Below are 24,152 nucleotides of genomic sequence, written 5' to 3' on the forward strand. Positions count from 1 at the left end.
TGACCTTGAGCCATACGGTTATAGAGACAATGACGACCTTTACGAGGGTGGTCGTGCTTCTTTCTTCCGGCAGGAGTGTGGTACCTTTTCTCAGAATGACGTTTGTTAACTCATCGGCTGAAACTGATGTTTTATTCTATGTTGGGTTTATGTGAATTGTGGACCCGAAAGCTAGCTATATGTATTGTTGTACTATTATGAAATATTTGTACTTGTTGCGATGATAGTTGGCATCAACTGTAATTTCTGTTCTCACATACTGTTATTACTACTATTAATCAAACCGTAATTAAACAAAAAGCATCAGGCTAAAACCTAGCACCGACAAAGGTAATAGGGGCACTAATTTTGTGTCGTGCACGCAGTTACATAGGCATACACAGCTAATAGTGCCGGTCCACATACACAAGGCACGACACCTATGGTGTGCCGTCCGACATTTTGTACTTCTACGGCTTTAACTCTGTCTGTCGTGCATGCGCTATCTCTGTATCACGAAATGCGGAGCGAGAAAAAGTATCGGCTCTCTAGTTTTTTCAATGCAATTATCCGTGACAGCTTTGCTTTGCCAAGCTAGCACGAGTGCGGCAATTACGGGCGTGCCTCAACGTTAAAGTCGTCGTGGCCCGTATGTCATGCTGTGGTGTTTCTATATTTATTTACTCATGTAACTTGATTTTCTTTAATGAAATATGCGGTTTCTCTCAAAAAAAAAGGCTCTTGTTGACGGGGCAAGGACTCTTATCTACTAAGTAGACAAGTCTGAATAAATTTTCAACGTCTGACAGAACTTAGCAATCCAGTAAACCAAAGTAGTTAAACAAAATGACACCTTCAGAAATTAAAATAATTTGCTTCAAATAAATAAATTCAAATAGTTGCATCGCTGCTTGGAAAATATGCCACATGTATAGATGTTCACCGAGAAAAAATCAGAGAAAAAAGGCATAAAAGAACAGGGAAGTTGAATGATTTATTTCAACACTAATAAAAGACAGAAAAACGATACAGAGCAAACTTCAGAGGAAGAAAAGTTATGCAAATTTACTGCCGAACCAACATATAATCTAATCAAGTAAACCATGAAGCTATTTTGTCTAACTTTTTGTATATTTGTTGCTGATTTTCCAAGCAGCAATGAAGCCATTTTAATTTCTCAACTGTTCATTTTTTTCAACTATCTTGCTTCATTGGATTTTCGATGTCCAGTCAGACTTTGAGAATGCATTCAGGTTTGTCTTTACATTTGCACTGCGTTTAGATGCACAAAATTTGGCCGTAGAATTTGAATTTGGAGAGAATATGCACAATTCGACTATTTGCGTGGCCTTAGAATTAAAACTTGGAAACGATGGGCAAATTCTGAGTCATTCCCGCGAGCTTACCGTTTCACTTGGATAGTTTCCGATCTCAGGACCTCGGAAAGGCATGGAATCGCATACCCCTTCGTCAACGCGCGACGGAGCACATGCCACTCGGGAGCTCGACCTTCGCTGCCCGCCAACGACGCGTACGTTCCTGACGGCGGCATCTCTGGCTCCGATAAGCCACACTGCCCTCACTCATTTTGCGCCCTCATCTCCCCATATCACCCCTGCTCCAAGCATATCTCTAACGGTGGTAGAGAGGGAAACGATGGAGGCTGGGGAAACGGTGGGCGTGGCCTCTCCCTGGCCGGTAGATAGCATCAAGAAGCAAATATTAAACAAATATAAGTCTAATCCACTTCATGTGCATAGGAATCTTGTAAACAAATAGATTCACAAAGAACAAAGTGACAAGCATACGAAGATAAAACAAGAGCAACTTCAAAAATTTCAACATATAAAGAGGTGTTTTAGTACCATGAAAAATTATACAACCCTTTTCCTCTCTCATAATAACTTTAAGTAGCATCATGAATAAACTCAACAATATAACTATCACATAAAACATTCTTATCATGAGCCACATGCATAAAATAGTTATTACTCCCCACATAAGCATAGTCATTCTTATTAATTATAGTGGGAGAAAATTCAATAAAATAACTAACATTATTATTCTCATCACCATAATCATCAAATATAGGAGGCATATTGTACTCAAAATTAATTTTCTCCTCAATAGTAGGTGGACTGAAAATAACATAAGCATCATTATAATCATCATATATTGGAGGCATAGTATCATATCATCATAGTAAATTTCCTCCTCAAAAGCTGGGGAACTAAAAAGATCATTTTCATAAAAACTAGCTTCCCCAAGCTTAGACTTTTACATAGTATTAGCAATAATGGTGTTCAAAGAATTCATACAAATAACATTGCTACTAGCACGCAAGTAAAGTTCCATAGGTTTTTTAATTTTTTCTTCAAACACCTCATGTCCTAGCTCAAGATAAATATTATAAAGCTCTCTAACTTTTGTTGTTGTTTTCCATTAAGCCTAACTAGTGAAAATAAAAATAAGAAACAAAAAGATGTCATTGCAGAATCTAAAGGAAATAACTTCGAGCACTCACCAGCAACTAAAAGACTTAGTAGCCATAGGATGTGAGTAACTTTTACCTTACCTCCCCGGCAACGGCGCCAGAAAAGAGCTTGATGTCTACACACGCTTCTATTCCTGTAGACAGTGTTGGGCATCCAAGTGTAGAGGTTTGTAGAACAGCAGCAAGTTTCCCTTAAGTGGATCACCCAAGGTTTATCAAACTTAGGGAGGTAGAGGTCAAAGATATCCCTCTCAAGCAACCCTGCAATTACGATATAAGAAGTCTCTTGTGTCCTCAACACACCCAATACACTTGGCAGGTGTATAGGTGCACTAGTTCGGCGAAAAGATAGTGAAATACAAGTAATATGGATGATTGTAAGAAGTAATCGCAATCTGAAATAAAAAGGGCAGCGGGCAAACATGTAGCAGAACTGGTGTAAACGATGTTTCAATGCTTGGAAATAAGGCCTAGGAATCATACTTTCACTAGTGGACACTCTTAATAATGAAACCATAACTGAATACATAGATATTATCACTTCACTATGCTACTCTGAACCATTTTCCGGTTTGATAATAAACAAAAAGTCGCTGTGTAGTGCTGCATAAGCATTCTTTAAAGTTCGCATTCCCAATCTATGGACGCCCCATGCTCTCACTTTGAGCATACAAAGATGGTACTAAATAATCACCACAATTCATAAGTATTTCTGTAAATTAAGCTTAAGAAATAAACACGGTGTGCACACTGTCACCTTCACACCGTTGGATAAGGTGTCCCCGGAGATCACATAATAAAACCACTTGAGTAGCACAATAGTTGAAGAATAACATCTACTTATTCAACTAGATTACAAAGCTCATGATCACATAAAGATCATACATGGAAAGATAGATTACCCACATAGCTACCGGTAAAGCCCTCATCATCAGGGGAGAACTACTCACTCCTCATCATGGGAGTCAGCAACGGCGATGGAGATGGTGGTGGAGTCGATGGAGATGGCTCCGGAGGCAATTCCCCGTCCCGACAGGGTGCCAGAACAGAGACTTATGTCCCCCCGGATCTTGTCTGCGACGGCGGCGGAGCTACAGAACTTTTCGTGCATGGAGGCTTATTGATTTAGGGTTCACACGCCAGGAGGCTTCTTATAGGCGGAAGGGCGGGGTTGGTGGATGCCAGGGGGCCCCAGACCACCCCTAGGCGCGGCCTAGGCCTGGTCTGACCGCCCTGTGGCGCCTCTTCGTCCCCCCACTGGACTTCCTCTTCGTTACGGAAAAATAAGATCTTTGGCTTTTGTTTCGTCCAATTCCGAGAATATTTCCTGTACAACTTTTCTGAAATAAAAAACAGCAGAAAACATGGAACTGACACTGTGGCATCTTGTCAATAGGTTAGTGCCGAAAAATGTATAAAAGTGCAATAAAGTGTAAACAAATCATATATAAATTGGTGTAAAACAAGCATGGAGCATCAAAAATTATAGATACGTTTGCAACGTATCGTAGGCTGCTGGAAGATGCAGGCTTGATCATCTCTCCTCTCAGTTCTCCAATAGCATAGAGGACTTCCTTGAAGTACCTAGATACTATCTCAGTCGACCTCCTCCAGGTGCTATGGATGACTCTGAATCTTTGGTTGTGCCCAACAACATGAAGGAACATAGCCACTTGCTACGCGATACATGTGTGCATGTTATCTCTGAGCAACTGCCTAGACCTCAATGTGTTCACGACTTGGTTAAAAGCAGCTTTTTTCATCCAGAGCATGCATGTTAACAGATTCAACATCGCCATTGATGTAGATGTAGTTCAGGTTGTTCATCCTCTCTCTATCGTGGACAAAAATTGGTGCATATGTGATGTGGGGCCTAGTGTGGTGACGAATGGCTCTCGCGTGCATACAGAAGACCCATGCATGAATCACAGCTACGAGAGCACCTGCTTGAACAAACATCTTGTGCAGGGCGGCCTAAGCATTTCGATGTGGCATAATCATGAGCTAAATCAGCATTAATCTAGGCTAAAATCAGAATGAATCTAGGCTAAAGTAGTAACAGTAGGGGTGGGAGTGTGTTGCTCGAGCTTACAGTTTTCTTGGAAGGCGTCCTCATTCCGCCGGAGCCAGAGACGAAGGGGATCAGAGGTGGATGGATCCCGGGACGGGTCCCCGCTCTAGGAGATCGGGCACTCTCACACCAGCTGGACAGTGAGACGGAGAGGTTAACGGAAAAGGTCCCGAAGATCTTGACCGTAGATCTAGATCACCGCCACTGTCACAGATCTAGATCGTCGCCGCCATCGCCTTCTTGTCTTAGTGGATTTTGTTTTCGCTAGGTGGTGACCGACTATGGCGGGCGGTGAGGATACTTTACGCGCCTAAACGCGTAGCAAGTTTGCAGCTTCCACCTTTTCCACCGCGTTTCCCTCGCGCATGGGGGCGACTGATTTGCACTCGCCAACGCCGGTCCCCAGGAAAACGACCGATTCGAGCGCTTCTCGCGGGTTAACTTTTGGGCCGCTTTAAACATCATGCGATGCAGCTTTCCATACGACCTTGCCAAGCAATCGACCAATTTTTGGCCCACTGGAAGAGAGAAACGGCCTTCCGGGCAACCAAACACTCCCAACCTATAATCATATTTACATACAGCTGATTCATTGTCATTACATGCTCTAAGTTAGAGGAGCTCTCTCCCTCGTGGAACTGGCTCCTCTAATATCAAGGAGACAAGTCAGATACTAACTTTGCTTCACCAAACCAGCTCGTCCCGTCTAAAACAAAAAGGAAAAGAAAAAGAAACTAGCTCCACGCAGGCCACCAACTTTTGGAGGGAAAAGGTCCTCGCCTGGGCACAGATGCACGCCACAATAGACAAGGACCACATTTCTTCCTTCCACTTCTCTTTTGATCAACTAAGCACCTCCTCTATTCTTTCCTTTCTTGTGTGCACATAACAATATTTCCTGACAAAAGAATCAAGGATTAGTTCTGGAGATCGATGGCGAACCAAGATCCAAACAAGTAAGTAAAATTTTAATTCTTTTCTCGATCAAATTTGCATAATTGCAGATATCTGTTCAAGTAAAGTTTTTTTGCATTCTTAGAACCAAAATCTTAACAGCCATCCATTTGTAATTTTCCCTTACTTGCTTATTTGACAAGGGTAGGGAATACCTAGATGGAAACCTCAACTTTGGATGAAGTTCAACACTGTGGCTGAGGCATGGGAATTTTGGAAATACTATGGAGGAAGAATGGGTTTCAGTGTAATAAAGAGATATACAAACACAAACACAATTGATGGGGTTGTGAGTGTATGCAAATTCATTTGTTTCAAAGAGGGCAAAAAAGTGGTTGATAAAAGGAATAGTCTAACTAAGAAAGGGCGGGCTGAAATTAGAACATATTGTAAGGTTCATATGTCAATTGCAGTGGACCGATGGAAGTTATCAAATATTTGATCTGGATGTTGAACACAATCACATGCCTCAGCTGCCCAAAGCACGCCGCATGTTGCCATCACAAAGGAAAATCTCTGAAATTCAAGCTTTTGAAATAGAGATTTCTGATGACTATGATATTGCACCAAAAAAAATGCTCATGAGTTGGCTAGTCGACGGGTTGGTGGACTAGGTAGTCTAAGCTACACACGCCAATATCCTAAGAACCATTTACGAACAAAGCGTCAAAGAGCTGCAGTACAGTGATGTAGTCTACTGAAATATTTCCAAGACAATGCCATTGAGAATCCTTCATTCCAACATGTTTTACAGTTGGATTGTGATGCGCAAATAACTAATATATTCTAGGTTTATGCCAACATGATCATAGATTATGCTCATTTTTAGATGCTATAATCTTCGACACTACTTTCGGAACAAACAAGGAGTACGTGCCATTTGGAGTGTTTGTTTGATTTAACCATTTTAGAGAAACAGTAAATTTTGGTGCATCTCTTCTTTATAACGAGACATTTGAATCATTCAAATGGATTTTTCGAGCCTTCTTATCAGTACATAACCAGAAGCAACCTCGCACCATATTTATTGATCAAGATAGTGCGATGTGAAAGGCAATTGAGCGTGTTTTTCAGAACCAAAGCGTGGACTATGCACTTTCCATATTATGCAGAATGCGATCAAGCATCTACTAACAAAAAGAAGGATGGAGAAATGGAGGGCACACTGAAAGAAGTGGATGACGAGGAAAGTGGATCATCTCTTCTCAAAGATTCCGGTGCTTGTATGTATGAGTATGATGACCCAGAAACATTTGAAGAAGCTTTTAAGGTCATGAGAAGTACAGTGAAAAAGCAAACATGGATGGATAGTATTTATAAAATAAAATAAAATTTGGCGCAATGTTTTTATGAGAGAAGCTTTCACTTTGGGAATGAGAAGCACACAATTAAATTCTACGCAATGACCTAAATCACCATCTGAAATCAGAATGAATCTAGGCTAAAGCAGTAACAGTAGGGACGGGAGTGGGTTGCTCGAGCTTACAATATTCTTGGATGGCGTCCTCATTCTATAGGAGCCGAAGACGGAGGGGGCCAAAGGTTGATGGAGCCCGGGACGGGTTGCCGCTCCAAGAGATCGGGCACTCTCACACTAGTTGGACAGCGCGACGGAGAGGTTGACAGAGATGGCCTCAGAGATCTCGGCTACGGATCTAGACTGCCGTCGTCGTCGCAGATCTAGATCGTCGCCACCAACACCTTATTATCTTAGCGGATTTCGCTTTCTCTAGGTGGTGGCTGTCTATTGCGAGCGGTGAGGCTACTTTGCGCGCCTAAACGCATAGCAAGTTTGCAGCTCCCGCCTTTTCCACCGTGTTTCCCTAGGAAAACGGCCGATTCGAGTGTTCCCCACGGGCTAACTTTTAGACCGCTTTAAACATCATGTGATGCAGTTTTTCATGCGACCTTGCCAACGAGTTGACCTAGTTTCAGCCCACTGAAAGCGAGAAACGGCCTTCTGAGCAAACAAACACGCTCAACATATAACCATATTTACATACATTATCATTACATGCACTAAGTTAGAGGAGCTCGCTCCCTCATGGAACACAACCTCCCTGGCACCGAAACATCGTCATACTAGTTCCTCCGCTACGAGCATCTCCAACAGCCTTCCTATACTTTGATATAATTGCTAAAAACCGAAAATATAGCAATTTGCTCCAAAAGTGTTGCTCCAACGGCCTTTGTCTAATTGGTTTCCCAACACAAAATTATAGCAAGCTTGCTATACTTGCACCTCCACTTTGTATATATGCAAAGTCTAGAGCCATTTTGTATAACTTGCAAAAGCAACGCGGGAGAGCCAACCGTGCCCGATATGGAGTTTTCAGCGTGCGAGTTGTACATCTGGCTGCCGTCCCGTCGCCGTTCGGCCCTAGTGTCGCCTCCTCTACGTGCCTTGAGGTTCCCTACCGCAGCGCCCCTCCTTTCACCTCTAGCTCGAGCCACCCTGCCACTGAATCGAGCTCCGCGGCCCTGCGGACCTGTCTGCCGATTCAGCCCGGTGGAGGCCATCGCCGGTGCGAAAGAAGCTCCCCCCCCCCCCAGGTGCTCCCGACCATCCTTCGTTGACCGCGCCAATGCCCCCTCTTGGATTGGGGCTATTTGTAAAATTTGTGTTCCTTCTCAAATTTGGCAATCCAATTATATACTAAGGCTGCCAAAGCATAATTTGTCTTAGATTGCAAACCTTCTCTCTCCTTTTTTTTTTTTTTTGAAACCACCTTCTCTCTCCTCTTGGCATAACCAGTTTTTAGCAATTCATTACAAAGGCTGTTGGAGATGGGCTGTAACCACTAGCAGCCGATTTGGAAGCTTCCAAGTCAATTTCCACCCGCACGGACCTACCCACCTACCCCACCGTGCTACCTGCGCCACCGGGGCCCACGCCTCATAGACCAGCTCGTACGCACGCGTCTCGTTGCAAAAGTTTGCGGGCCCACGTATACCTCGCTTCGGCTCTTTGCTTCGCACCTAGTCTAGTCTAGTCTATTCCCCCAACAACTCGACTCCAACCTCCTTCCTCCTCCTCCTCGCCCCGTCGAATCCATCGAGGTGAGGAAAACCAGGAGAGGCTGTTAGGGTTCCGGATGGACGGGCCCAGAACCTTCTAGAACCGCAGGTGTGCTCGTGGCGTTTGCGGTGCGGCGCGGCGGGCGATGGAGGACGAGAAGGCGAGGGGGCTGTCCTCGGCGGCGTCGCCGCTCATCCCGCCGCCGTCCTCCGAGATCGACCTCGAGGCCGGCGCCGGGGACCAGCTCCAGTGCCGGATCTGCCTCGAGACCGACGGTACGTGCGCCCGGATCCGCCACGCCGCGACCTGTTGCTGCCGCCGCACGCCGTTATCCTTGGGTTCTATTTTGGCAGGGGTTGACTGCTTCTCTCGGTGTCCGTGTGCAGGGAGGGACTTCATCGCGCCCTGCAAGTGCAAGGGCACCTCCAAGTACGTGCACCGCGACTGCCTCGACCACTGGAGAGCCGTCAAGGTACGCAGCTTTCACTACTCTCTTGATGCATGCTCCGCTCAAATGTTGATTGTCTCATGGATCCATTGACTTGACGGTTACAGGCAGCTATTGTTTTCTTAGCTTCTTACAATCCCTGAATGACTGTACCTCCTGCCTGATTCTTATGCTTAGATGTAGTAATTGTAGCCATTTTAGGCATGATTCACTTCCATTCTAGTGGTCAATCAACTCATGGATCATCTAAAGTTGAATAGAAATGGGAGACCCAGTAAGTTCCCTTTTCCTCCATGGATATCTTCTTATGTTTATGCGCCACGTCTAACCAACTAATTTGCCCAAGTTGAATATGGCGGTTATAGTAAGTCACCATTTCAAATTCAGGCCTATTTCGCGGGCTTGGAGAGTGCGTTTGGATGACAACCAACGCTGAACCTCCCAATAAATTGCCTAGCCTTTGGTACTAGCTGTTTGGAATCGCGCCAAAGAATTTGGCTCGCCAATGATCCTGGCCGTCCACCCGTTTAAATCTGGCCAATCTGAGGGCGAGTTGTGGGCGCGCGAAAACCGCGCCAAATAAATTTGGCGTCGTGACACCCCCTCTCTCTAGGTGGGTCCCATGTGTTTTTCTTTTTCCAATTGTTTCTTAGTGCGTGCAGGCAGTTGTTTTAATTCTTGGCTAGTAATTAATTGGTGGGCCCTACACGATTAGCGAGTGAGTGCGCCAGACTATTGCGCACGCGTGTATCCTGTCGCAAGTTCCAGCGCCTTTCATTCTTTTATGAGTTTTTCTCTCTCTCTTTGGCTGCATGTTAGTATTGTTCTACTTATCCTCTCAAATTTAGATCATACATGTGTCAAATATTTTCAATACTATACTACTTCAGTTGTTACGAACCAAACACGGGGTTATTTTGCCAAAATTTTGGTCAGTACAATGGCTACAATCCAAACAACAACACCTTACCAAAAGTTTGGTCATGCCCTTGCATTGGCCATGCTATAAGTTTGGTGGGGCTAGTTGGAGCTCAACATCCGCGAATTAGCTGCTGAGATGCTAGTGGAGTCGATATGAATATGTTCCTGTTTTTGGTCCATGTCTAAAAAATTGCAGCTGTAATTTCATTCCCATTGGAATTATCATGCGTGTAATTTATCCAAGGTGCATTGCATATTGGCATGGTTTTACTGCTACCTAACCTCTGAAAGGCAAAAGTTAATTTTGTGTTGCTGTGAGCCCAATTGACAGAATGCTAGCAATTGTATTTGATTCATTGGGGTGCTATTTCGACGGAATTTCTTGTAACATTGTTTGGATTTCTGATACATGTCACCAATTGGTTCTGTGATGTGTGGTTGTATCAGCATGTAGTATTAAGACTATGAGTATGATCAGCAGCCTCAATTTTCAAAAACAATATCAGCCCACCTTCTCTTTCTTTTCTGTTTTGTTAAAGATCTTCTCTATTTATTAGTGCTTTCTGTGACCACCTGGTTTTTTTGTGCATGCCAACCCTGTTATGTGTGTTTTGCTATGCCGATTCACAATCGTTATGTAGAGACGAAAGGGCATTCATATGTGACTACAGTCTACACATACAAGTTAACACTAGAGCATTCATGTGTGACTAAGTCCACACATAGCAAATTCATCAAAAATTACAGGTCAACTTTGTTGGGAGACTTCACAGTAATATTTAAAAAACTTGCACAAACTCTGGTTGGAGTTCTCTTTCAAACCCTCCAAAGCCTTTTGAATTGCAGCCTCGGACTACTGAAATAGCCCACTTTCAAACCCTAAATTCCAAAGCTATTTTAACTGAAAGGATGAGGCTCAACTGGTTGCAGAAATGTGTTTTAACTGAAAGTGGGCAATTTCATAAAGAGTAAGAATTGGATGGCATGCAGCGATGTGGCATTGAGATGAGATCTTTGTGGCATCCACATCAGTTAAAACCTCTTCTGCAACTGCTTGAGCTTGAAAAGTGGACATGTTGAAAGGTGCACTGTTTGAGTGTTTCAGTAGTGAACTTTGGCCATAGTTTAGGGTTGAAAAGTGGACTGTGTTGTTTAAAATATTTCTCTATGGACCTTCTGTACACTTTCAGGTAAAAAACAAAGGTTCTGTATTCCTAGACTGCTCCCCCTCCCCTTTCCTTGAATTCAAATTTAGTTGTAGTGGTAGGTGAGATCACTTTCCTTGGCTAACAATGTACTCTTCCTTTGACTTTACTTAGAATATGGGTGTTCCAGTTTGTTAGGCAGATGTTCCCATGTCCAGTTGTGGTAGTTAGTATTGGAAAATCTGCTTTCTGTTAGGATGTTGGGATGTCTGCATCAAAATGAAGTTTTGCTGTTTGGTAAGGGTATCTGGAAGCTGAGTTGGTGTTGGAGGTTCAGATTACGACATAAAGTGTATTGCTTCTGAGGATGGATCCAATAGATTAGAGTAGAAATGATGTATGGTACATATTATATTCTCTTTTCACTCTCAGAAATATGAATTCTCTTCTCTTTCTTCAGCAAAAAGTTAAAAAAAAATTCCTGTTGCAGTGGTCTGACTCTTTGCATTTTGTTGCCTACTTTTCTTAGCTATTAGAAGCTTGCCTTTGTAATGAAATTGTATCTTTCTTACTTAAAACTAACAGCGTTTGATGCTTTGTCATATACAGGAGGGATTTGCATTTTCTCATTGCACCACCTGCAAGGCTCCTTATTATTTGAGGGTTCATGTCCACACTGACAGGAAATGGCGAACAATGAAGTTCCGTTTCTTTGTTACTAGAGATATACTATTCATCTTTGCTCTAGTCCAGTTTGTAAGTCTTCAAGAATCTGTGTCATTTTTCTTTAGTATATATGTTGCGTTGAGTGATAAGAGTATATATCTTACTCCTTTATTCAGGTCATCTCTGCATTGGCTTATTTGGTACATTTTATTGATGGGTACCAGCAATATTGGTTGAGGACGTCCTGGGGTTTTGATAATGAAGTTAGTTTTTATTATATATGTGGTAAACTACTTAATCATTTGCATCGTCTGTTATCACCTGTATGTTGTACCTATTTTTGCATGATTTCGATATTTGAATTTATACCTTATGCCCTTGTCTGGATGTGTGGGGTGGAGTCTAATCCCTGCCTACGCAAGTGTGTTCATCCTCAACACTAGCTGTATATGGGATCTGTACCTTCTACAAAGTGAAATAGGCAATTAGTGTGTATTCTGTCTGGTCAGCCTCTCCTATACAAGAGTTTAGTAGTGTAGAAAAGAAAATATGAGAGGAAATGTATTTTGGTTTCGACATCAGAGCTAAGATGTACGTTGAATAGAAAACAGTTAGTTTTATTCCCCAATTACATACTTGTAATGGCAATGATTAAAGTTGTTCTTTCCTTCCTACGGGACATTCATCTTGTGTTTATGCTGTGAGGGACTAATACTAGGTATTGTGTGATGATCTACACTATGTTGTATGCACTATATAGTCTCTAAATATGTATGAACTCTGTTGATGAGATATACGATCATCCTTATGCTGAACATATGGTTTAAATTCTGAACTGAGTCGAACATCTTTATTCTATTTACAGGAGCTTTGTTGTTCTTTGCTTTACTCGGGTTATCGGGATGCTTCATAACGTGTTATGACCGAAGAGTACGGAGTGACTTGGCTCAGCCTTGTCGAGAACTTTGTCTCTGTTGCTGCCAACCAGGGTAGGCGTTCAGTGACTTTATTGGTTAAGTTGTTAATGCTACATTCTTGGTTCATCTGTATGCTGTACACTCACTGTTCCGTCTTGTTTCAGGATGTGTGCGGATTGTCATCTTCCTGGCACCCTTTGCATGTGGACCGACTGCACCACATGCTTTGAAGGCTGTGCAACGACAGCTGGCGAGTGTGGTGGTTGCTTGGGAGGCGCAGGGGAAGCAGGGTTACCATTGCTCCTCATAATGGGAGTGATCGTGCTGGGGTTGTTCACGGTCGTCGGCATCTTCTACAGCGTACTGGTGGCAACTATGGTAGGACAGAGGATCTGGCAAAGGCACTACCACATCCTCGCCAAACGAATGCTAACAAAGGTGAGGATTTCTCTTCACTCATCTCTTTAGAACTTATCGGTCATGGTGCTTTCTCCTGTTTATAACCCCAATTTGGTGTTCTCCAGGAATATGTTGTGGAAGATGTTGACGGTGAACGCGCAGATTGGTCTCCGCCACCGCTCCCTGCTGAGCATGTCCAGCAGCTCAAGTCCCTGGGACTCCTATAGCCCATGCCATCGAGTTGATGGCTGTTGACGATGACCTAAGTTCAGGACCCAGCGCGGTGCGACACTGCCCCAGCTGTACAGGAAGCAAATACTAAGCTGATGGCAGGCGTTTCTTGTATCCGCACTTCCGCAGCCCAACGTGGCGTGTGATACCGTCGGTCTTTTTTGTACATTGTAACAGGGAAAATGACAACACCTTGATTTTATACAAATGAGTGGTTTACTCAACTGAGTTCAGATCATGCATGTCTTGCATAAAAGCTACTGCGTTTAGTGATTCATCGTGCTGCAGCTCTCAATCATTTTATCTGTTTATCCTTTTGATCTATCCCATATTCAAGTACATAAAACTTGCAATTTAGCAGGCAATACTCTCTCTGGATGTTTTCCCAAGTATTAAAGTTGTAACCTCCATTCCAAAATGTAAGCCTTTTTAAAAAGCTAAGGTAATACTATAATTTTTATACTTCGGTTAACTTTGTGTTTTCGTTGCACAAGATTTTTTTTTGTCTAACTAACAATCTCGTGAGTTATTGCGTACAACATCACCCCTTTTCACAGCCTTAACCACTCCGAACTAACCACTAACAACAAAATTCTGCCTACTGTGCACATTGTGTTTAAATCAGAGGCGAATACATAACTTGGTGAACTCATTCATATGTGCAAATTAAGCTGCTGCCCAAATCGATTATGCTAGCATTGCTGAAGTTGGCATCACCAGACACCAGTCACCAATTATGATGCATGATGTTGTGCCAACTGATGAACTGAAGCATTATCATGCGAAATGCATGTCATTATCTTTATTCATGTGTGTTAATTATTTGAATCTTTAATTACTCATCGTGTAGCCAATGCGAAAGGGCCCCCTTTGGCTCGTTACACAAAAGTACAAAAATCTGCGAAATTTAGTACAGTACTCCAGTAGTAGGCCTGATGGGCCGTATTCTGCAGAGGAAAGTATAAATCTGTTGCTATCTGTGGCTGCACTGCTACACAAGTACACAACACAATCGCGCTCCCTCAAAAAAGAAAGAAAAAAACACTCCAATCGCCACCTGCACCGAAGCGGAACAAATCTCCGGCGAGCTCGAGCCGAAGCGGCGGAGGAGGAAGGCGCCGGCGCGAGTTCGAGGGAGGAGGTGAGATGGATCCGGACGAGGTGAAGTCGAAACTCCAAGGCCTGGCCTTCGGCAACGTCCTTGCCGCCGCCGCCCGCGACTACAAGAAGGTGACTCTCTCCGCCGCTACGCCCCCTCCTTCCCCTCCTCTAGGATTCCACGTCTTGCGCGTCGCCGTTACCGCGCCTCCGTTCTGATCTGATCGGAATCGGCCGAGGAGCTAGCGACGCCGGCGTCGTGGTCCTCCTGGATCTCGGGGCAAGTTCCTTCTCGCGGTTGCAGTTCTCCGCCTTACAGCGGGTGTTAATTCGGCGAGTAGGCTATCTTATCTCTGTTCTGGGATCCAGCAAAGTAGTTACTACTGCATCTATAATGCTTGAGGGGAGTTGGGAGATGTTTATTTGGAATGCATCTTATTTTTGGTTAACGGAATCCCCATTTCCACGTAACCGAACCGGAGCAAATCTCGGGTTTGAGCGAGTGCTGAAGCGGCGGAGGTGTAAGGTGCCGGCATGACTGGGAGGATGGAGGACAGGTGGATCCGGACGAGGTGAATTTGAAACTCCACGTCCTGGCTGCCACAGCGGTGCTCCATCACACACACACACACACACACACAAAAACTATAACATTCCAGGCCTTACCTGTTGCCATTATATACTGCGCTCTGGTCTGATCTGGCGGTCGGATCGCGGCATCGGCTTGCTGAGGAGCCAGCAGTGCCGGCTTCGTGGCCCTCCTGGATCTTGGGAGAAGTTCCATCTTGTGGTTACATACAGTTATTTACCTTGGGAATGAAACGACAGATGCTAAAAGCCTAAGATTCGGCGTGTAGTTCCCTCATGTGAAACGGGGCAGCTCTGTTCTGAGAATCTAGCAAAATCGTTTACATCTAGCTAGGAGATGTTTATTTGGAATTGATTTTTTTTGGGGCCTAGTTACCACCGTATTCCATTTCTGCATATGAAGCTCACACCAAACCTCTAAAGATGGCTCGAGTTGCGTAAATATGGCAGGCCTGTGATCATAGTAGCGTTGGTCACTGTGTTTATCTAGATTGATTGGATTTGCAACAAACCCCTAAAAAGTGCAATTTTTTGGGTTCAAGCCATCTGTTGCTTATGCTCGTAGAGTCATAGGCCAGTGAACTGATTGTATTCTCACATGTAGTTTCTTTTCATGACTTCCATGCTGTAAGCTGCTGGCATCTGTGTTAAGTTGATTTGAACTTCTGCTTTTATTAAATCTACTGTTGGAGCAAGAATAGCCCTGTTTTTTTCATTATGAGTTCTCTTTTTTGCAATACTGACACAGACACCATGTTAGGAAGTTATAGCTAAAGAGAAGGCTCACGCAGCACCTGCAATCCATGACGAAGTTGATCTTGATGAATTATTGGATGTGAGTTAAACTTTACAGCATCTCTTTATGTTCTCTTACATTTATCTTTAGCATAGAGTACCATGAATTTTCGTATCTGTCCCACAACCATTACACTGCGGAACTGATTTCTAGGACCCAGAGCTTGAGAGATTGCATGCGGAAAGAATTGCTGCTATGAAGGTACTGATCTGAATCTCACACTTGTGAAGCTTGTGTAAGTGTCGTATCATGTACTAAGCATTTCAGTTTTCTCTATGCAACAGAGAGAGGTTGAGAAGCGTGAAGTGCTTAAGAGGCAAGGTCATGGTGAATACAGGGAAATAACTGAAGGAGACTTCCTAGCGGAGGTCACTCGCGGTGACAAGGTCATCTGTCATTTCTACCATCGTGAATTTTACCGCTGCAAGTAAGCCATAACTCCTTTTTACGGAATTGCTTAACTCTTGCCCATGATGATTTAGTGAAGGATGTCTAATTTTTTGGTAGGATCATGGATAAGCATTTGAAGGCACTTGCACCGGTCTATTTGGGGACTAAATTCGTCAAGCTTGATGCTGAGGTCCCTATGCTATCGCTATTAGCTTTAAGTTACTTCTGCTTTTACTGCATGAATGATCCTAATTTGTTGATAATTATTTCAGAATGCTCCCTTCTTTGTGACAAAACTGGCAATTAAAATGTTGCCATGTGTTATATTGTTCAAGTAAGTGTATAAACTGTTCACGGCTTCTACCTATTTCAAATTCCAATGTCATCAGGCATTATACTAATATACTGTGTTCACGGTACTTTTCTACATCAGGAAGGGTATTGCTGTTGATCGGTTAGTTGGATTTGAAGACCTTGGAGGTAAAGATGATTTTTCTACCAGGGCATTGGAAAATATTCTGAAGAGGAAAGGTAGAGACAGCTGTTACTTCTCCATATAGCATATTTGGAATGACAAATATGCTAACACCCAAAAAAATGTAGGTATCATTGAGGAAAAGAAGAAAGACGAGGACGATGAAGATGATGAGACTGACATGTCAAAAAATAGGAGGATTAGATCATCAACTGCTCGGGATTCTGATTCAGACTGACATTGAGTTTTTATGTTTTGTACTAGTCCTCGAAAGCTCTTTATGACTGTGTGCACGTATTGTATCGAAACAAGAGAACTGGATATGCTGTGGCTGGATGTAGAAGTGATTTGTTAATAGCTCCAGTTTTATGTGACCTGGGATATATGTTTGACTAAGAGTTACTGCTGCAATTCTTCTGTGTTGGGCATTTCAGCTGGCCTATTCATCACTGGCTTTCGTTTGATCACATCAGTGCCTTTTCACGATGGTTCCATCTATGATGTTCTCAACCTACAGATTAGTAGCAACATCATGTTTGTCACGTGAATGCAGAGATATTATTCACCAGACACTGTAATTACAGTCTGTCACGTATGAGCTTTATTCACAGCAGTGCTGTCAAAACACAACCTGACAAAAAAAAATTCATGATGTTACCACTTATACATTGTCACTCGTCTAAAATAATTCACGATGTTACCACTTATACATTGTCCCTCGTCTATTATTTACCTTATTATACACTTTATTTGGCCTGCTATTATATTGGATATATGACAGAAGTTTGTTTTCAGAGAACTTTGTGTAGTAACTGTCTGAACTTCGTAGTGGAATGCTATTCCTGTGTTGTTTATTTGTCTAGAAGCCGATACATTGTGTATACTGAGAGTAGGCCTCCGATTGCATGCCGATTGGGGCACGGATGATTTGATCTGGAATATCGAAGGCATCGACGAGTTCTCGGGCCACAAGCCTGACTTGGTAACTGAGGTAGTCTGCCAGTTTATGGATAGCCTGCAAGTATAAAGGGGAGCATCAGGTCTTAGTTCTGGTTTGAAGCTAGGAACTGAAATTGCATACTTGCAGTATTGGAGGAGGGGCAAGGGGGCGGGATAAGCAGAAACTACCTTCGCTTTGTTTGGCGCGACGTAGTCTACGTTCCGATATGTTCCAATGTCATTCCAGATCCTATCGAGCGCGTAAAGGTCGCACACTAGCTTCAGTACTTCACGTGTTTTTTCGTCAGGGCAACTGCATGGATGCATCATTAGTCATTGTTGTCATATTAACATTCTTACCATATGCAACTCAAAAGGGAGGCAAATAACATCTGAATGGTGAGTAGGCTTCTATGCTTTGATCGTCAACATTAATTTTTATTCATGGTTCAGCTAAAGAACAATATGAGGGCAAGGGCTCGAACACAGGAAGGAGTTCTCAGTCGCACAAGTACTATCTGTTAGTCATTTGGTGGCTCAACTACTTAAGCACCAGTAATCGTGATGGAAACTGGTAGGAGTATGCTGTCAGGGCAACAGGAATATTTTTCAATTCTTCCACAAATAGCATTTAGTTGCTGATGCCCCTTTTCAGGGGATCATGCTGGACACTGTACTTGTTTATCCCAAGTCTCAACCAAACAAATAAAATATTAAGAACTACTAAAAAGATCTACCTTCTTAAGAGCCAATCTATTAGTGAGCTTCAATTTATAAGAATTTTTTCACTAGAGAGCTTCATATTCTAAAAGAAAAACTACTAGTGAGAACCAATGGTAAGAACAGTTTAACCGAGGACGAGCACAAAACTATACCTTTTCACAGCTTCTATAAACCTAGCAAGAATGACAGACTCAATGTGTGACTCTGCAAGTGTGAGCAGATGGTTTAAACATCTGTTCCACGCACCAAACCCTCCAAGCGTCTTCATATGCTTCTGGAGTCGAGCAGCAACACTATGCAGTAATCGTGATGTTCGGTACTGATAAGAGGGTTTATCCAATCAGTGCGGGAATGTTAGCCAACTTGTACTGAGATTATTATGTAGATATGACTTACTCTGAATGCATCCAGCTGAAAGTTAGGATCCCTTAGATGATCTTCCCCTTCCCATCGAGCAGTGACGGGATTTGGCTGAGACAAGTAGGTGCTCATGGAGTCTCTCAAGTAGTTCCAGGTGACTGAGAGTGTTCCTCCCTTAAACTTTTGCTGATATTGCTTCAGGAGATCTCCAGCAACCTACAATACCATCATGATAGGAGGTACATTATTTGATGTATGAGTGACTTTATCACATTAAATGACTCGCCCAAACTTCATTTCATCAACAATATGTAATTAACTGTGTGCTCTGGCTTTGTAAAGGATGCTTATCTGTACCTGCTGTAAAAGAACTGTATTGTCTCCTTCAAATGTTTGAAATATATCATGGTCATTCCGCAGACCACCAAAACGATTTACAGCAGCATACCCATGCCCACCACACGATTCTCGGCAGATGCTAATAGCTTTTGCTGTGTATGAGGTTATGTAGGATTTCAACCCAGATGAAAGCACATGGACATCGGCACTAAGATCCTCATCTTCGGTTTTCTTCATTTCCGAGTACTTATCTACCAAATACGCTCTGGCAAAGTGAAATGCATAAGCTGATGCCAACATAGGCATTAGTTTGTGCTGGTGAGATTGGTAATCCAGAACACTGATTTCAGGCTGCTTAGGAGGACCAAATTGTTGACGCAATAGAGCATATCTTACAGCAATGGTTACTGCAACTTTGAGTACCCCCACAGAACTATATGCAAGACCAACTCGTCCACCAACAAGCTCGCCAAGGGTTGCTGCAAATCTTCTGTTAATCGTGGGGAGGCTGCTCGTGTATTTTCCATCTCGCGCCACATCACCAAATCTGTTCAGAAGATTGTCTCGGGGTATTCTAACTGAACAGAACCTCAGGGCACCATTATCTACACCATTTAGGCCAATCTTGTGCCCACAATCATTGATCTCAATTCCAGGAAGAACAGCATGGGTTTCAAGGTCCCGAATCGGGACAATAAATGCATGAATTCCCATGTCAGCAGGTTCCCCTCCTTTGCTCCTGAAGTGGTAAAATTAGCCTGGCAAAAACAGTAGCGAATTTTCCATGAAGAGCTGCGTTGCCAATCCACCACTTAATGGCTCCATCATTTGGGGTATCAATAATGAACTCATCAGTAACTGGATCAAATGTAGCAGTAGTCTGTAGGGCTTGAACGTTGGATCCTGCCAAAAAGCAACAAACGAAAAGAAGATAACCTTTTAAATTATTGTGAACAGCGTTTTAGGTACTGGGTACAAGTCCCAGTGCCCATTCAAAAGATACGGAAAAAGATTGATTGAGACAGTTCAATTGCAGATCAAAGTACCAAACAGGCAATCGGAAATACTGATGAAATAAGTAAATAAACAATCTAACCATGATGCAGTTCTGTCATAGCAAAACAGCCTGGGTATTCCAAATTGTCGATTCTGTCGAAGTATTTTTCTTTGTGCTTCTTGGTTCCTAAATTTATTATCGAACCACCCCAAAGACTGCATTAACAGCAGGCAAGTTAGTTGATCAGTAATAACAGACATATAAGGCAAAGATAGTATATAAAGCAAGTACACAGTTACCAACTGTCAAATGTTGTGTTACTGTCCTGCTAAGATCACCAAATTACATATAAGCCACAAAATAGTTTGGCATAAGCCACTGATGGAGTTTTGCAAGAATTCAAGTACTGCTGTGCTAGAGGTTGCAGGAGCCACCAGCCAAACTCCTGATGCATATATACCCTAAATAATCCCAATTAAGACTCGAAACAGAATTGTAGTCACTAGAAAAACGGGCAAATAAAGTACCTGGCATTTCACAAACAGGTAATCATTCTTTAGGGAAGGTAATCGAACAGTACAGCTCGCAAAAAAACCCATAACCAAAGCTCTTTACCCACCAACCATCGTAATCGAGAATCAATGTGGCTTCTGTTGTTATCAATAATTGTTAAATTAGGCCCACACTATTGCAGCCAAAGGTCATGATGCATTAGCAAGCAGAGCAGAATACAAAACCATGTGCATTCATGCTGAAACTCTGTTTTCACAGTCCCTGTCACTCATAACTCCTAAGTACTTGTCCCAAAAGAGTGCAATTGCAACCTAGCCGTACACGGAGTAGGATGCAATTGAGCTATCAAGAGACCCAAGCCCCACCCCCGCCATGCTAGAATCCTCGCGAATGCAATAATCAGTATGGTCAGTAACTCAGGATCTCAAAGAGCAAGGGTGCTCACTACTCCTGATTTATGTTACTCACATTCAGAAGAGCAAAATAAAAATGATTTTGAGGTTAGCATGCAGACAAGTATTATCACACTGATCCTGGAAGCGTGTGACTAATCCATTAAAACCATTTGCACTATCTACCCTGCTTAGTTACTGATACGGAAAATAATGTGAAATTACTAATTGACCCATAGATGAAGTAGTTCGCAGTTCCCATCGTATCAATTGATCGTGCAATTATGTAAGCCCTCTCGTTAACTACCAACTAACAATCCCCATTTGAAACATATGGAAGCGTCAGGTTCTAGTACTCAATTGCAAGTTAATTTATTAAACTAATTCACGCAGTAAACGAAAAAAGGCGCACCAACCTGTACTGTACGCCGACCTTGATGGCGAGGGATATGTCGAGTCCGCCGACGGCCTCCATGACGGCGAAGTACTCGGCGGGGTCGGACGCCATGAGGGTGAGCGGCCGCACCCCGGCCTCCCGCACGAGCGCGGACATCTGGCGGAAGCAGAGCTCGCGGTGCGCGGCCGTGGGCAGCTCCACGGGCGTCTGGAGCTCCGGGCGCGCGACGTAGAACTCGTACACACGAGCCTGCATCGCCCGGTGCCGCCCCCGCAGGTACGCCGTGAGCGCAGCGGCGTCCGCGTCCAAACCCCCCGCGCGCCGCTTCCCCGCGCACGCCGCGGCGACCAGAGAATTGGGCCCCTCGGGAACGGGCCGATCGGAGGGCTGCAGGAGGTGGAGGGAGAGGCGTCGGAGGCGGCGCATGGCCGGCGTCGAGTCCTCGTCGTCGGGGGCGGAGCCGGAGCGGGACGTGGTGGCCATGGCGACGGCGGTGAAGGTGTTGGACGAGACGTGTTCGGGCGGGGCGGGAGTGGGAAAGCGTAGGCGAGGTTAGTTGGTGCCGTTACGTTAGGACGTTGCTTTAATGGACGCTGCACGGGAGGCGCATCTTCCATTCGGACCCCATTTACTTATGCATATTACTTATACCTCCCGAACCCATGTACTCCGTACTAGAAAAGAAATAATTGGTGTTAATTAGACACCCAAAATGTGTGCTAGCTCCATCCCACTCACAATACATGTTGAAATTCATTCTTGTTATGAATCTTATTAACAAAGAAAAGCTCAATGCAATATGCAATGTCATGGGCATATTTGGAAGAGTGGTAGTACTAATTCTTCTTTTGGCCTACTCCATAATATCAACTTTTAGTAAAAATGGTATCAGTTGCATGACTAGTGTTTTTTTTCGGAAGTATGCCAAGGCTTACCATGGTCACACGCTATTAAAATTTCCATTTCCCTTACTGCCTAAATTTTTTTAGTAGTCATTTATTCATGAACATTTTCTTAAAGTGTGAATTTCAACTTATACCCCTACATTCAAATCTTTGACATAGATTGCCGTGTTCATGAGCTTTTCACCTAGAGTAGCTCAGTTAGCGGGGGTTTTGCTAGTTTTACCCTTTTTAATGTATTGCTAGCAATATGTCGGGTGAGTCCTAAATATCAGGTTCGTGTGGTGTGCCAGGTTGTGGTTTTTGTCCTGGTTTTTTTATAGACCTGACTTTTTTTTTCTTGTGTCTGAATGTAGGGGTTTATTGACGCGCATGCTCTAACACATAGCGGCCCCAAATGAGCCTTGCACCACTTCATTCGGATTGGTTTCGGCAAGGGAAGCGAGCTTGTTCATGCGCGAACGATGGAAATTAGGAAGTGGCATGCCATGTGTATCTAAGTACCAAATGTTGTAAGGTGTAAAAACTCACATAACCTTGAGTTGACGAGCTAGGCCGGATAATAAGTTACTAATGGAGCAAGAGTTGATATTTAGTGCACATGGGCACTAGTGATCTCATTTTTTAAAAAAAATCAGAAATTATATTTTTGAGTTTCAAAAAATCTTGATAAAAACCCCACATATAGTCACTGATGTATCCCACAAACGTGCAAAATATTAATTTCACATAGTTTATATTCTTAGCTACATGTCTAGCACAAAATAAAAAGAATTTCGGGTTGAGATTTTTCATGATTGTGAGATGTATCACGGACAATCTCTAGAATTATTTTAGATTTTTTAATAACTTGTAAAATTCTTTTTATTTTTTTAAACTGTCGAGAGCACTAGAACTCGAGAGCCAAAATCATTTTCCGACGGAGCAATTCATATTATATAAATGTGGAAGTTGTGGGTAAAACTGAAATTCGCTTTTTTATTTTTTTTTAAAAAAGGTCAGGTGTTTTCTCTACTAGTAAACAAAAGTTCAAAAGGAAGTGGGTATGTATCCACCATACAGAACATCTGGTGAAGTGAAAACCATTAATTGTTGTGGATGGTATACGCTTGACGCATTTTTTAGGAAGAAACGACGGTGCCATTGTTTTGCTGCAGGGCATAATTTGATACTGCAAGGAGTCAAAGGCCACATGGGCATGCAAATCTTGAAAATCGAATAAAGAAACCTCGACGTGTGCTCAACGTTTGGTTGCGATCGTCGACTCGTCGTTGTGATCAACTCGTCAAGCGAACTGTAGTTGTCCGTAATGAAATGTAGGGGTATTATATTCTGATTCGTGGCAATCTCCAAATCTTTCAACCTGCAGTGTCGTACTGTGCCGGTGAGTGATCGTGATGTCCTCGCACGTAGACGTAGCTTTGCTGTGGAGCTTTCGTATTTAGCGGTTACGCAGGGGGCGAGACGTGATGTTTGCTCTAGTCAGACCAGACGAGCTGGGACGGCGAGGCCGCGAAGGCAAGGAACCGGAGAAGGAGATATAGCGGTGACGTGTAAGCGACGGGACGGTGATGTGGCGATAAGGTTGGTCTTGGTTGCCCTCACGTGCAAGCTTCCCCGTGCTGGCCTAGTGCCACTGACAGGTGAGGTCGGGTACTGGGCCGTGCTCCTCGGCCCCACGTGTCAGTGAGTGTAGGAGTGATGTGGCGCTAGGCAGCCTTGCTCCGTTTCTGTTATACGTATTATTATGGTGGCGACTTTTCGTACTAGCACCTTCTCCGACGGGAGGAGATGAGGATGGTGACGCGGGAACTCCCACACCGTCCCCGTTCCGTTCCGTTCTGTTCCATGCTGAGGTATAATTATTGTTGTTTCAAGTGAGATTTTGTCGCGCTCCACGTGATTCTACTTCGGATGTACTCGCTCTGTTCCTGATTCCATCGCATACGCTTCTCAACTTTATTAACCACTTAACCTCGTATGTTATAGTACATGCTAT

General features: G+C 43.5%; 3 protein-coding genes across 3 annotated transcripts; 2 read left to right on the forward strand and 1 right to left on the reverse strand.

Moving 5' to 3' along the window:
• The first annotated feature begins 8,470 nt into the window (after positions 1–8,470).
• LOC124698925 lies at positions 8,471–13,308 on the forward strand. Its single transcript, XM_047231313.1, has 7 exons — positions 8,471–8,792; positions 8,904–8,989; positions 11,641–11,787; positions 11,874–11,982; positions 12,563–12,686; positions 12,779–13,052; positions 13,139–13,308. Exons 1-7 carry the CDS (start codon positions 8,663–8,665, stop codon positions 13,238–13,240), a joined length of 972 nt encoding a protein of 323 aa, XP_047087269.1. The 5' UTR covers positions 8,471–8,662; the 3' UTR covers positions 13,241–13,308.
• Positions 13,309–14,254: 946 nt separating this feature from the next.
• LOC124702964 (thioredoxin domain-containing protein PLP3B-like) lies at positions 14,255–17,002 on the forward strand. Its single transcript, XM_047235147.1, has 8 exons — positions 14,255–14,474; positions 15,691–15,765; positions 15,880–15,927; positions 16,011–16,153; positions 16,234–16,306; positions 16,389–16,450; positions 16,550–16,647; positions 16,720–17,002. The coding sequence occupies exons 1-8, from the start codon at positions 14,391–14,393 to the stop codon at positions 16,827–16,829; spliced, it is 693 nt and encodes a 230-aa protein (XP_047091103.1). The 5' UTR covers positions 14,255–14,390; the 3' UTR covers positions 16,830–17,002.
• A 167-nt stretch (positions 17,003–17,169) lies between these two features.
• LOC124702963 (acyl-coenzyme A oxidase 2, peroxisomal-like) lies at positions 17,170–21,768 on the reverse strand. The gene is given in 8 exon segments (XM_047235146.1): positions 17,170–17,606; positions 17,720–17,843; positions 18,406–18,572; positions 18,650–18,829; positions 18,971–19,690; positions 19,692–19,855; positions 20,049–20,164; positions 21,271–21,768. Coding segments are annotated over 8 exon segments (2,091 nt in total). The 5' UTR covers positions 21,735–21,768; the 3' UTR covers positions 17,170–17,450.
• Between the last annotated feature and the right edge of the window lie 2,384 nt (positions 21,769–24,152).

Source organism: Lolium rigidum, chromosome 3, assembly GCF_022539505.1.
Source record: "Lolium rigidum isolate FL_2022 chromosome 3, APGP_CSIRO_Lrig_0.1, whole genome shotgun sequence".
Classification (NCBI taxonomy): domain Eukaryota; kingdom Viridiplantae; phylum Streptophyta; class Magnoliopsida; order Poales; family Poaceae; genus Lolium; species Lolium rigidum.